This window comes from Canis lupus, chromosome X, assembly GCF_003254725.2.
Source record: "Canis lupus dingo isolate Sandy chromosome X, ASM325472v2, whole genome shotgun sequence".
NCBI classification, from domain to species: domain Eukaryota; kingdom Metazoa; phylum Chordata; class Mammalia; order Carnivora; family Canidae; genus Canis; species Canis lupus.
In genome coordinates this window covers 77,642,251-77,656,375 of record NC_064281.1, presented here as the reverse complement: position 1 = coordinate 77,656,375, position 14,125 = coordinate 77,642,251, and the positions used below count along the sequence as shown (strand labels likewise).

General features: G+C 41.0%; 1 protein-coding gene across 2 annotated transcripts in view; it reads left to right on the top strand.

Moving 5' to 3' along the window:
* Positions 1-3,775: 3,775 nt before the first annotated feature.
* Positions 3,776-14,125, top strand: part of RAB9B (RAB9B, member RAS oncogene family) — a 111,982-nt gene continuing 101,632 nt past the window's right edge. The window contains exon 1 of one of the 2 annotated variants that reach the window (XM_035712070.2): positions 3,776-4,264. In XM_035712070.2, coding sequence (XP_035567963.1) covers positions 3,873-4,264 — 392 coding nt within the window. In that variant the 5' untranslated portion in view covers positions 3,776-3,872. The remainder of the gene's footprint in view (positions 4,265-14,125) is intronic. The other variant, XM_049107112.1, reaches the window with a different exon arrangement.

The following is a 14,125-nucleotide window of genomic DNA, read 5'->3' as shown; positions in this document are numbered from 1 at the left end:
AGTCTTGGAGATTGATTGATTGATTGAGTTTTTGGATCTGACACCAAGAGGAAGGATAACAAAAGCAAATATAAACAAATGGGGCTACATCAAACTAAAAAGCTTCTGCACAGCAAAGGAAATCCTCAGCAAAATGAAAAGCCAACCTACCGAGTGGGAGAAAATATTTGCAAATCATGTATGTGATAAAGGGTTAATATCTAAAATATATAATGAATTCCAAAAACTCAAAGGCAGAAAAAAGAAAAATCAAACAACTTGATTAAAAACTGGGCAAATGATCTGAATAGACAGACAATTTTCCAAAGAAGACATACAGATGCCCAACAGGTACATGAAAAGGCCTTCCATATCACTAATCAGGGAAATACAAATCAAAGCCACAACAAGGTACAACTTCGCACCTGTTAGAATGGCTATAATTAAAAAGACAAGGAATAACAAATGCTTGTGAGGATGGAGAGAAAAAGGAAGTCTCATGCACTGTTGGTAATATAATGTATGGGATGTAAATTGGTGCAACCACTGTAGAAAACAGCATGGAGGCTCCTCAAAAAACTAAAATAAAAGTACCATATAATCATCTAGTAATTCCACTACTGGGTATTTATCTGAAGAAAATGGGTACAATGAACGGGCACCACCATGTTCATTGCAGCATTATTTACCATAGCCAAGATATGGAAACATCCTAAGTATCCATTTCTGTTGGCATGATATGGCCTTTTTTTTTTATGTTTAGGATTTTCATTTTATTAGCTTTTTTTTTAAAGATTTTATTTATTCATGAGAAACAGAGAGACAGAGAGTGAGAGACAGAGACACAGGCAGTGAGAGAAGGAGGCTCCATACAGGGAGTCTGATGTGGGATTTGATCCTGGGACTCCAGGACCATGCCCTGGGCTGAAGGCAGGCGCTAAACCGCTAAGCCACCCAGGGATCCCCCATTGTCAGCTCTTACATTTAGGTCTTTGATCTATTTTGAGTTAATTTTTGTATATGGTGCTAGGTCAGAATCCAAACTCCTTCTTTTGCATACGAATATCCAGTTTTCTTAGCTTCATTGGTTGAGAAGTCCATCTTTTCTATTGAACTCTTTGGTGAGACATCTGTCTTGAACCAAAGTATCCTCAAAGAGGGCTGATAGCTGAGGGGTGTCTGCTGGCAGCACATTTGATATGCTTTGAAGTCAGACCCACCTGGGTACAAATCGCAGCTGGTAAATAGTAATATTTACCAGTTGTGTGGCGTTAGGGAAGTTCTCTGAGCCTGTGTTTTCTCATCTGTAAAAAGGGAATGATAGTATTATCCACCTCATAGGGTTGTTGTGAGCATTAAATGAGATGACGGAAGTAAAATGCTCAGCACGACAAATGTAACAAGCACTCCGTAAATTTAGGCTGTATCATTTCCTCCCACATGGCACAGGAAGTCAGCTCATTTGCCCAACCCTGGCCTTTGTCTCCACAGTCTGGTTAATTGTCTTCAACTACGTACCTGTGACATGATTGTAACAAGGGCTTTGTTATAACCTGCTAAGCACCCTCATACACTCCTTTTTCAGTGAGGTTTTAGCCTTGGCAGTAAATCGGACATGGCTTGCTTTTGCACTCCTTGCCACACATGTTTTACTGACAACTGCTGTGGGTTGAGATCACTGACATGTTTTTTAAGGATCCAAAACTATCTTGCCACCTCCAAGCATAAAATAATTTTAGGGGATCCCTGGGTGGCTCAGCGGTTTAGCGCCTGCCTTCAGCCCAGCATGTGATCCTGGAGTCCTGGGATCAAGTCCCATATCAGGCTCCCTGCATGGATCCTTCTTCTCCCTTTGCCTGTGTCTGCCTCTCTCTCTGTCTGTGTCTCTCATGAATAAATAAGTAAAATATTTTTTAAAAATTTTAAACTTGGCAAATCCTGATGAAAACATTAAAAATCTTGCTGTTTTTATCAGTATGACTTCTTTGTTGTGCTATGTTTGGAGACTGTGGCTTTTGCAATTTTTCCTGAGGGTCTTAGTCAGAACTTGGGGCAGCTGCTTGTTAGTTATTTCTCTTGATTTGCACCAGCACTCTGCTGGCCATGTGAGAGTTCCTGCCCAAGCTACAGTGGCTTAGCCCAGGACAACAGTCCATTCTGATTAGTAGGAGAAATGGTCCCAATTTGGACAGTTGTTCCCCTGGAACTATAGGCTTGTTATATAGAGATCAGACTCCCTCAAAAAAGCCAAAGTTGAAAGGTCTACAATTTTTGGTGCTTCTGGTGAAGTCTTTCCAAAGCTCCCCTGTTGGGACATCAATGAACAAACATTGGTTGACCTTTCTATGACTGGTATGTTTTTGTAGTATTTCTGAGACAGGCAACAGGAAGCTTAATACCAACTTTGATTAGTTGACATGATACCTGGAAAGCCAGAGGAGGGCAAAGGATCTTCAGAGGGACCCATCTGTGGTAGCTACAGGTTCCAGGCTGTCAGTCCCTCTGGGGCTGGTCCTTCTCCCTCTCCCTTCCTGTAGTGGCACCTGTTGGGTTAGGCTGAGCATCTGACAGTGATGGTAGTTGCTTGAAAATGTAAGCAAACTGGTCCTGAAAAACTGGCCAGTGTGCCCAGATCTATTCTGATTTATTTGTTAGTAGTGGTTTTGCCCTCTGCTAAGATTGTCATCTGGTTGCTTGACAAGAAAGAAAAAAGGTATTCTAGTGACTGACTGAATGGAGGCTTCTTGGGGACTCTTGGTTGCTTGTGTTTCTCTCCATTCTATTCTAGGCACTAGATGTGTCTTGCCCCACCAGGGCAGGCCAGGCATGCACATGAGAGCTCTGCTTGAGAATTTCTGGCATCTCCTGTTATCTCTTGTGGACAAACCTTAAGGTTCACAGGGCACCAGGCATTTTCAGCAGATCCACAGCCAACTACCCCAATCTCATATCCTCACCTCTTGCTTTGTGCAGAAAACATGGGGAAATAAGATTCAGCTCTGGGATATCCCATTCTGCAGGTCCTTCCCTATAGCATTTACAAAGTAGCACCACGAGTCATCTGTGCGTGACTATCATAAATAAATAAAAAAAAGGGGGGGGAAGGTGCTCAAGAAGTGCTACATCCTGTTATACATTCGTTAACTATTTAAACACAGGTGTCATTTTCTTCCTTGTCTCCCTATGTGCTCCTGTGTTTCTATCACCACCACTTTACCTTTGCTGCCATTTTAAGGGGTATACACATTGACTCTGGGTCTCCAGAGCATCCTGGTTTCTAGCGCATCCTGATCCAATGGCACTTACTGCTTATCAGAAATAAGGTGATGATGTGGAATATGAAGTATTCTGATAAAAACACGACTCTTCTAAGATCTGTTACTATTTTTTTATTTTATTTTATTTATGATAGGCACACAGTGAAAGAGAGAGAGGCAGAGACACAGGCAGAGGGAGAAGCAGGCTCCATGCACCGGAAACCCGACGTGGGATTCGATCCCGGGTCTCCAGGATCACGCCCTGGGCCAAAGGCAGGCGCTAAACCGCTGCGCCACCCAGGGATCCCAAGATCTGTTACTATTTTGATGTTGAAAAACAGCAGACAAAATGCACAATGAAATGGAATGGTTGAAAGTTTTTCTGACCGAGGTACCAAGAAGTTTAGAGGACACTGGATTCCCTCTCTAATTGTCTGATGTGATGTCAAACTCGAGGGCATGCAATCATAAGTGACACAGCCTGGCATAGAACCCCACTTCCCTGTATTGTATTTTGTCCAATCAGATACAGAGGTTGCCTGTGACGTCAGGAAATGCAGCGACTATAAAGGGGCCAGTGCCCCTCAGCAGCCGCCATTGTCCGTCCTTCTGAGCTGTTGGGAGGGTGAGCCCCACATGGCTGAGCCTGGCTGTGAGACCTCTTCGGAGGAATGCCTGGGCACTAAAGAGCCCAGGGAAGCCGAACCAGAGACCCCGAAGAGGAAGAAGCCAAGGCGTCAATGCCACCGTCGCTGCCGGCGCAGCCGCTCAGACAGTTTCGCCATCTACTTCCCCAGGGTTCTGAAGCAGGTTGACGAGGGTCTGAGCCTCTCACAGAAGGCTGTGAGCATCATGGATTCGTTCGTTAAGGACATCTTCGAGCGCATCGCTGACGAGGCCTCTCGCCTGGCCCGCTCCACCAAGCGCTCCACCATCACCTCCAGGGAGATCCAGACCGCCGTACGCCTGCTGCTGCCGGGGGAGATTGGCAAGTACGCGGTGTCTGAGGCCACCAAGGCCCTCATGAGGTACACCTTTAGCAAGTGAGCTGCCTCAGGACCACCTCACAAACCAAAGGCTCTTTTCAGAGCCACCTCACTTGGCAGAAAAAGACCTGTAGCTCTAAAAAGTGGGACAAACTCTAGTTTTTGTTCTTGTGGCATTCTGCAGATATTTAAAGTATTTTTTACCATGAACAAAACATGATCAACTCTCCTTTAAAATATATTTGAGTGCCGTTTATTCCTTGGACAATTGTGAACTCTCCTTAACCATGCTGCATTTCTTGGCTTTCCCCAACAGTCATTTCTGTTAGATATTTCTGTAGGTCAGGCTCAATGGGGTTTTTTTTCCAGTTGTAATGATGTTTACCCTTTTCTCTCTCATTTTCTCATGAGCCTATGGTGAGTTTCCCAGAGGCTCATAATCAGTGATACGGCAAGAGATAAAGTGCAGAAACTGATATAAGAATCCATCTGACTTCTGTTAGGTGAATTATTGAGGAGATTTTTAAAATCTGAAACGTCTCTCTCTTCTATGCTTTTTTTTTATTTTTATTTATTTTTTTTTCCTCTATGCTTTTTTAGAAAAATTTTTTCATATGCACTTATAATTTATGTTAACATGATGTAATTATGTTAAAATAAAATACATAATTTTATTACAATTTTAAATGGATCCTGCAATAAATTTCTTTAAATTTCTGTTATAATGTTTTGTACAGCGAATATTGGCAGATATGATTGACATAATAGCTTCAGCAGTTCCTGTTTACTTTTAGGAGTGTAAGGTTTCCCAAGACAAAGCTTTTCTAGATATTTACTCATTTGCAGTGCAATCAGATTAACAAAACTATTTAGGCCCTTTTTTAGTGTTTGAATCTTCTTAAAATTTAATTTCCAAATATTCACAAATACTTTTAAATCGTAATGCTGATTAAAAGCTTTCTTTTCATTTGCTGGCTCTAATAAGAATGATAGTAGCATTTCATCAGCAAAGGTGATATTAAGATTTTGTTTGAAATCTATGTGCTCAGAACAACAATTTTAGTTTTCTAAGCCATTTAAGGTAACTTACTAGGTATCAAAAGCGCCCTCTTGGTAGCTTTAGCAGCCATTGAGAACACTATTTTCTCTTGATTTATTTAAGTAAATTATAGCATTTCCAATATTAAAATTTCCTTAGATTTGTGTAAGGGAACCCCTTAATTGGAGGCACTTTGAAGTATCAGAGATACGTATTGTGTGATTTGTTTCCTGATGTTTAGGCCTACCTTCCTTGATTGGAAGTGATCTGAAAGCTGTAAATTAATCTGAGCTCTTTCATTACTCCCAATTTTATTGGCATTCATGTCTCTTTCTTAACCTGATAGAAATGCAGGCCGTACACAACTTGCCCTACTTCATTCTCCAACTCATTCCTCTTTCTTAAAAAGATGTTGTTGTCACAATACCCGAGTGATTGATTTTGCATCTTCTCACAATAAGGGCTCCAAGATCCCTGACTAAAATGAAGAGTTTCAATGTGCTGCCTGGGGTTTTCTGTTCTAACTACCTTTAGAAGGTGCTCAAACAGGTTCACCCTGATAACAGTTCTGTAAGTATGACCATAATGTGACCTGCTATTAGTCATATTCTCCATCATTGAGTAAACTGGTTTTGAGAGCACTCAGCAGATTCAATTTTTTGTTTTTCAAAATCACATGAGTTTGTGAAATAAGAGTATGCTCAGTGGAAGTACCTCTTTTTATTGGCAGTCTACTGATGATAAATCAAAGTCAACCTACTGGGTTGTTCTTTCTCTTCACCCTTTCATTGTATGCATACTCTAGAATTTTCATTTTTGCCCAAATGTCCTGTAATTGAATTAGGTTCAACTGGATTTCAAAAGTTGTTTGCTTTTAGGTTTTTTTCCTCACATTATTTTACATTCTTGTCATATTTTAAAATTCACATGTGAATTACTGTTTAACTGATCTTCATGTTCAATGCCTATTCGAAATTTTTAATACAGTCGTTTTAGGATCTTATTTTCCTTTGCTTGCTACTTCTGCATTGAGGTCTTCCTGACCACCTAATCTAGTACTGCTCTCTCCCCCATTATGTATGTGTGTGTATATACTTAGTTCTTTGTAGAATTATTTGGTTCAGATATCCGTTTCCTTAACTATTATCTTTAATTCACACTGGATAGTGAACTTCCTGATATGAGAGTCCTTGTCTCATTTGCTGTCATATATCAGGAGTAAGAACCATATTTGGCACTTGTTACAATCATGTCACAGGTACGTAGTTGAAGACAATTAACCAGACTGTGGAGACAAAGGCCAGGGTTGGGCAAATGAGCTGACTTCCTGTGCCATGTGGGAGGAAATGATACAGCCTAAATTTACGGAGTGCTTGTTACATTTGTCGTGCTGAGCATTTTACTTCCGTCATCTCATTTAATGCTCACAACAACCCTATGAGGTGGATAATACTATCATTCCCTTTTTACAGATGAGAAAACACAGGCTCAGAGAACTTCCCTAACGCCACACAACTGGTAAATATTACTATTTACCAGCTGCGATTTGTACCCAGGTGGGTCTGACTTCAAAGCATATCAAATGTGCTGCCAGCAGACACCCCTCAGCTATCAGCCCTCTTTGAGGATACTTTGGTTCAAGACAGATGTCTCACCAAAGAGTTCAATAGAAAAGATGGACTTCTCAACCAATGAAGCTAAGAAAACTGGATATTCGTATGCAAAAGAAGGAGTTTGGATTCTGACCTAGCACCATATACAAAAATTAACTCAAAATAGATCAAAGACCTAAATGTAAGAGCTGACAATGGGGGATCCCTGGGTGGCTTAGCGGTTTAGCGCCTGCCTTCAGCCCAGGGCATGGTCCTGGAGTCCCAGGATCAAATCCCACATCAGACTCCCTGTATGGAGCCTCCTTCTCTCACTGCCTGTGTCTCTGTCTCTCACTCTCTGTCTCTCTGTTTCTCATGAATAAATAAAATCTTTAAAAAAAAAGCTAATAAAATGAAAATCCTAAACATAAAAAAAAAAGGCCATATCATGCCAACAGAAATGGATACTTAGGATGTTTCCATATCTTGGCTATGGTAAATAATGCTGCAATGAACATGGTGGTGCCCGTTCATTGTACCCATTTTCTTCAGATAAATACCCAGTAGTGGAATTACTAGATGATTATATGGTACTTTTATTTTTAGTTTTTTGAGGAGCCTCCATGCTGTTTTCTACAGTGGTTGCACCAATTTACATCCCATACATTATATTACCAACAGTGCATGAGACTTCCTTTTTCTCTCCATCCTCACAAGCATTTGTTATTCCTTGTCTTTTTAATTATAGCCATTCTAACAGGTGCGAAGTTGTACCTTGTTGTGGCTTTGATTTGTATTTCCCTGATTAGTGATATGGAAGGCCTTTTCATGTACCTGTTGGGCATCTGTATGTCTTCTTTGGAAAATTGTCTGTCTATTCAGATCATTTGCCCAGTTTTTAATCAAGTTGTTTGATTTTTCTTTTTTCTGCCTTTGAGTTTTTGGAATTCATTATATATTTTAGATATTAACCCTTTATCACATACATGATTTGCAAATATTTTCTCCCACTCGGTAGGTTGGCTTTTCATTTTGCTGAGGATTTCCTTTGCTGTGCAGAAGCTTTTTAGTTTGATGTAGCCCCATTTGTTTATATTTGCTTTTGTTATCCTTCCTCTTGGTGTCAGATCCAAAAACTCAATCAATCAATCAATCAATCAATCAATCTCCAAGACTGATGTCAAGGAGCTTAGCACCTATGATTGCTTCCAAGCGTTTTATGGTTTTGGGTCTTGCATTCAGTCTTTAGCCTGTGGTGTAAGACAGTGATCCCGTTCTATTCTTTTGCATGTGGCTGTCCAGTTTTCCCAACACCATTTATTGAAGAGACTGTTCTTTCCCCTGTTGTATATTCTTGGCTCTTTTTGTAAATTAATTGACTGTATATGTCTGTGTTTATTTCTGAGCTCTCTAGTCTCATCTGTTGATCTATGCATCTGTTTTTATGCCAATACCATACTGTTTTGATTGTTATAGCTTTGTAAAATAGTTCAAAATCAGGGAGTATGAGGCTTCCTGCCTTGTTCTTCTTCCTCAAGACTGTTTTGGTTACTTGGGGTTTTTTTTTTTGGGGGGGGGTGTTTTTTTTGTGGTTCCATACAAATTTTAGGATTGTTTCTTCTATTCTTGTGAAAAATGCCATTGAATTTCAGTAGGGATTGCACTGATCTCTAGATTGCTTTGGGTAGGATGAACATTTAATAATACCAATTCTTCCCCTCCCTGAGTATGGAATATCTTTCCATTTATTTGCATCTGTTCAATCTCTTTCATCATTGTCTTATAGTTTTCAGTGTACAGATCTTTCACTTCCTCAGTTAAATTTAGTCTCAGTTATCTTCTTCTTTCTGATACAATTGTAAACGGATTGGTTTCTTAATTTCTCTTTCTTATAGGTTGTTAGCAGTGTGCAGAAATGCAACAGAGTTTTGAATTTTGATTTTGTTTCCTGCAGCTTTACTGAATCCATTTATTGGTTCTAACTGTCTTTTGGTGGAGTCTCCAGGGCTTTCTAGAAGTAATATTATGTCATCTGCGAATAGTGACAGTTCTACTTCTTCCCTTACAACTTGAATGCCTTTTCATTTCTTCTCCGTGGTTGTTTTGTTTTGTTTTGTTTTGTTTTGCCTAAATGGTCTGGCTAGGACTTCCAATAGTATGTTGAATAAAAGTGGCAAAAGTGGGCGTCCTTGTCTTGTTTCTGATCTCAGAGCAATAGCTTTCAGCTTTTCACCATTGAGTCAGCTCGTCACACATGGCCTTTACTATGTTGAGGTGTGTCCTCTCCATTCCCACTTCTTGAGATTTTTTTTTTAAATGAGAGTCGAATATTGAATTTTGTTAAATACTTTTTCTGCATCTACTAAGACGATTCTATGATTTTATCCTGTGTCTTGTTAATGCAGTGTATCACAATTATTGATTTGCATATGTTGAGCCATCCTTGCAACACAGGGATGAATCCCCCTTGATCTATGTTGAGCCATACTTGCAACACAGGGATGAATCCCCCTTGATCATGGTGGATGATTTATTTTTAATGTGCTGTTGAATTCAGTTTGCTCATGTTTTTTTCTTTTTTTTTTGAGAATATTTTCATCTGTATTCATCAGGGATATTAGTCTGTCAATTTCTTTTCTTGTAGCGTTCTTACCTGGCTTTTGTGTCATAGTAATGCTGGCCTTGTAAAATGAGTTTGGGAGTATTCCTTCCTCTCCAATTTTTGGGAAGAATTTGTGATGTATTGGTGCTAGTTCTTTCTTTCTTTCTTTCTTTCTTTCTTTCTTTCTTTCTTTCTTTCTTTCTTTCTTTTTTTTGGTGCTAGTTCTTTAAATGTTTGGTAGAAGTCACCAGTGAAATAATATGTTCTTGGGATTTTCTGTTTTGGCAGGTTTTAAGTAATGATTCAATCTCCGTACTTGATATTAGCCTGTCAGATTCTCTGTTTCTTCATGACACAGTCTTGGTGGATTGTGTGTTTTAGGAATACATCCATTTCTTTTAGGTTATCCATTTGTTGGCATATAACCATTTGTAGTAATCTCTCGTGGTCCTTTGTATTTCCGTGGTGTCAGTTGTAATGTCCCCTCTTTCACTGCTGGTTTTATTTGAGTCTTCTCTCTGTTTTCCTGAGGTAACCTAGCTGAAGTTTCATCACTTTTATTTATCTTTCCAAATCACCAGTTCTTAGTTTCATTAATCTTGTCTATCATTTTTTCTGGTGTCTGGCACATTTATTTCCACTCGGATCTTTGTTACTTCCTCCCTTCTGCTGACGTTGTGCTTAGTTTGTTCTTCTTTTTCTAGCTCCTTGAGGTGAAAATTTAGGTTGAGATCATTCTTGTTTCTTAATGTAGGTGTTTGTCACTGTAAATTTCCCTCTTAAAACAAAACATATAGGTTGCTGCAAAAGCAGTTCTGATATGCTATGCTTCCATTTGCATTTGTGTCTGGATTTCCCCTTTTGGTTTCTTCTTTGACCCAAGTGTTATCCAGAAGCATGTTGTTTAATCTCCACATACTGGTGAATTTTCTACCTTTTTGCCTGCTAGTGATACCTTGTTTCATACTCTTGCAGTCAAAAAAGATAGTATGATTTTAATGCTCTTAAATTTGCTAAGACTTGTTTTGTGATCTATCTTGGTGAATGTTCCATGCGCACTTGAGAAGAACGTGTATTCTGCTGCTGCCAGATGAAATGTTCTATATATGTCTGTTGAGTCCGTTTTGTCTAAAGTATGGCTCAAGTGCAGTGCTTCCTTGTTGATGTTCTTGTCTGGAAGATCCATGCAATATTGAAAGTGGGGTGCTGGAGTCTCCCTGTATTATCCTATTGCTGTTTATTTCTCCTTTCAGTTTTTTAAGTATTTGCTTAATATATTTAGGTGCTCCAGTGTTGAGTGCATATTTATGATTGTTACATCTTCCTGAAGAATTGACCCCCCTCATCATTACCTAACGACCATCTCTATCTCTCGTTACCATTTTAGCTTAAAGTCTATTTTGCTCGACATTAGTATAGCTAACCCCACTCTCTTTGGTTTCCACCTGCATGGAATAGCTTTTGTCATCCCTTCACTTTGGATCTATGTATGTCCTCAGAGCTGAGGTGAGTCCCTCGTAGGCAGCACATAGTTTGATCTTGCTTTTTGTCCACTAAACCACTCTATGCCCTTTGATTGGTGGATTCAATCCATTAAGAGAGTAATTATTGATAAGACTTACTAATGTCGCCTTATTACTGGTTTCTTGGCTGTTCTCTAGTTCCACTTTTCACTATTCCTTTCTTGATGCCCTCCTTTGTAAATGGAATATTTTTCGTAGTGGTATGCTTTGATTACTTTCTCTTTATCTTTTGTGTATCTAGGTAGTTTTTACTTTTTGGCTCCCATGAGGTTTACACACAACATCCTGTAGGTATGACAGTCTATTTTATGCTGACAGCTTAACTTTGATGACATACCAAAACTCTATCCTATTATTCCCCACCCAAATTTACTGTTTTTACATCATTGTTTATATTTTGTGTGTGTGTGTGTGTGTGTGTGTCCGTTAACAAATTGTTTTCAATACCTTTGTCTCTTATTCTTTATTTTAAAGTTACCTAGTCAGCACATCACCACGTTACAGTCTTAGGGTATTCTGAGTCTGACTGTATGCTTACCTTTAACAGCGTGTTGTGTATTTTCATATGTTTTGGTGTTACCAATTAGTTTCAGCTTGAAGAACTCCTTTCAGCATTTCTTGTGACATAGGGTTAGTCACAACGAGTTCCCTCAGCTCTCGTTTACTAGGGAAAGTCTTTATTTCACCTTCAATTTGGAAGGGCAGCATCGCTGGGTAAAGAACTCTTGGTTGGCAATTTCTTTCTTTTAGCAGTTTAAATATATCATCCCATTCTCTCCCGGCCTTTAAGGTCCCTCCCAAAAAACCCACTGATAGCCTTATGGAGCTTCCCTTGTATGAGAGAAAAATTGTTTTCTGTTGCTGCTTTTAAAACTCTCTCTTCGATTTTTGTTTTGTTTTGTTTTGTTTTTTTAAAGATTTTATTTATTTATTCATGAGAGACACAGAGAGAGACAGAGACACAGGCAGAGGGAGAAACAGGCTCCATGCAGGAAGCCTGACGTGGGACTCGATATTCGGTCTCCAGGATCACGCCCTGGGCCGAAGGCGGTGCTAAACCACTGAGCCACCCAGCCTGCCCTTCGATTTTGGTTTTAGACAATTTTATTGGTATGTGTTTTGGTGAAGCATGTTTTGGATTGTAATTTTGAGGTGACCTATTAGCTTCATGAACTTAGATGTCCACATCTTTGGGGAGTTTTCAGCCATTATTTCTTTAAATAAGTTTGTAATCCTTTGTCCTTCTCTTCTCCTTCTGGGGTGGCAGTAATTCATACATTATTGCTTTTTGATGGTGTCCCTAAACTCACATAGGCTTTCTTGATTCCTTTTCACCGTTCTTTTTTTCCTTTTGCTCTTCTAATTGTATAATTTCAATAGATAATGTCTTTTAGCTCACTGATTCTCCCTTCTGCTTGTTCAAGTCTGGTGTTGAAGTTCTCTATTGAATTATTCAGTTGCTTGTATTCTTCAGCTCTGAAATTTCAGGTTGGTCCTTTTTTATGTTTTCTGACACTTTGTTGAGCTTCTCATTTTGTTCTTGTATTGTTTTCCTGATATCATTAATTTGCTTATCTGTGTTCTCTTATAACCCTCTGAGCATTTGTAGAACAATTTTTTTTTGTGAATTCTTTGTCAGAAAATTCCTGGATCTCCATTTCTTTGGGGCCCACTACTGGAGGTTTGCTGTGTTCCTTTGGTGAACACGTTTCCCTGATTCTCGGATCACTGTTGCCTTGTGTAGGTATCTATGCATTTCAAGGAGCAGTCACCTCTTCCAGACTTTATGGAGTGATTCTGCAGTGTGGATGTGCAGCACACTGGGCTGTGCTATGACCCTGCATCTACTGGTGCAGGGCACTAAGGGCAGGGGCACACGGCAGCAGTGGGTCCAAGGAGGCTGTAATGTCTCTTCAGTTCAGGCCACTGAGGTCCACAGTATCAACAACCGTGTGTATGTTGGTGAGCATGGTGGAGAGAATGCAGTGGCTGCAAGGGCTGTTGGGCTCCTGAGTGGTGACTCCAGGACCCATAGCTAGGGACCAGGGCAGGCAGTAATGGTGGCCAGAGCCAGTGGTGTACACATACTCTGCTGTGAGGGCCTAGTGCAGGTGTCTATGTGGCAGCAGTGGTCACCTGCAGACACACTTGTGGTGATGGGGGTCAGGGTGGGTAACAGAGGCCAAGGCCATCTATGCACTCACTGGAATCTGTGGGGGACCTGGGTGCCAGTGTGCTCTCCTATGGCTTCACACTCTACCCATAGGTATGCAGACTGCAGTGGAGTACAGTGATGGGGGTAAGGCTGGGGGTCATGCAGGTCCACAACCAGAGGAACCAGCCACCTGTGGGCATGGTGGTGTCAGCCAGTGACAGGAGGTAGAGCCTGATCTGAGCCCACAGACAGCTACAGGGGGCCCTGGATGATGGTGTGCTCTTGTACAGCTGCACTTTCTTCCCCTAGGCATGCATATGGACTTGAAAGCCAGTGATGGGAATCAGGCTAGGGCTTCACAGGTTCACAGCTGCGGGGACTATCTATAGGTGAGTGTGGTGTTGCTGGCCAGGGACAAATGACTGGGCCTGATACAGACTCACAAGGACATCAGGGGGCCCTAGGTGTCAGTATGCTGTCCTGTGGCCACACGATCTTTCCCCTGTGCCTATGCAGTATAGTGAGGGCCAGTGGTGAGAGTCCTGCTGGAGTGAAGCTGGAGATGCTATCTATAGGTGGGCATGGTGTTGCAGGCCAGTGACAGAAGGCTGAGCATGCTTTCCATAAGCAGCTGTTGCTGGGGGCCTGGCTGTCAGAGAATTCACCCATCACTGCACACTCTCCTCTGTGTGTGTACCCGCTGTAGCAGATGCAAATGATAGGATCAGGCCATGGCTAGAGGGGCTATCTGTGCCCCCAAGTGCAGGCAAGCTGGTGCGTCAGCCCAGGGTACTTAAGCTGGTGTCTTGCTCTTGCACACCTACGAGAAAACCGGATTGGCTGTAAGCTTAACTCCTGGGTCTTGGTGGAGGTAGGAAGGGACCAGGGTGGCTGGTGTTCTACACCTGTGCAGCCACAGAGTATTTGAATGGTTACTCATGTGGGTCCTGGCTCTGGAAGGGTGTGGTTTTGGTAGGGGTGTTGGCAGGAGG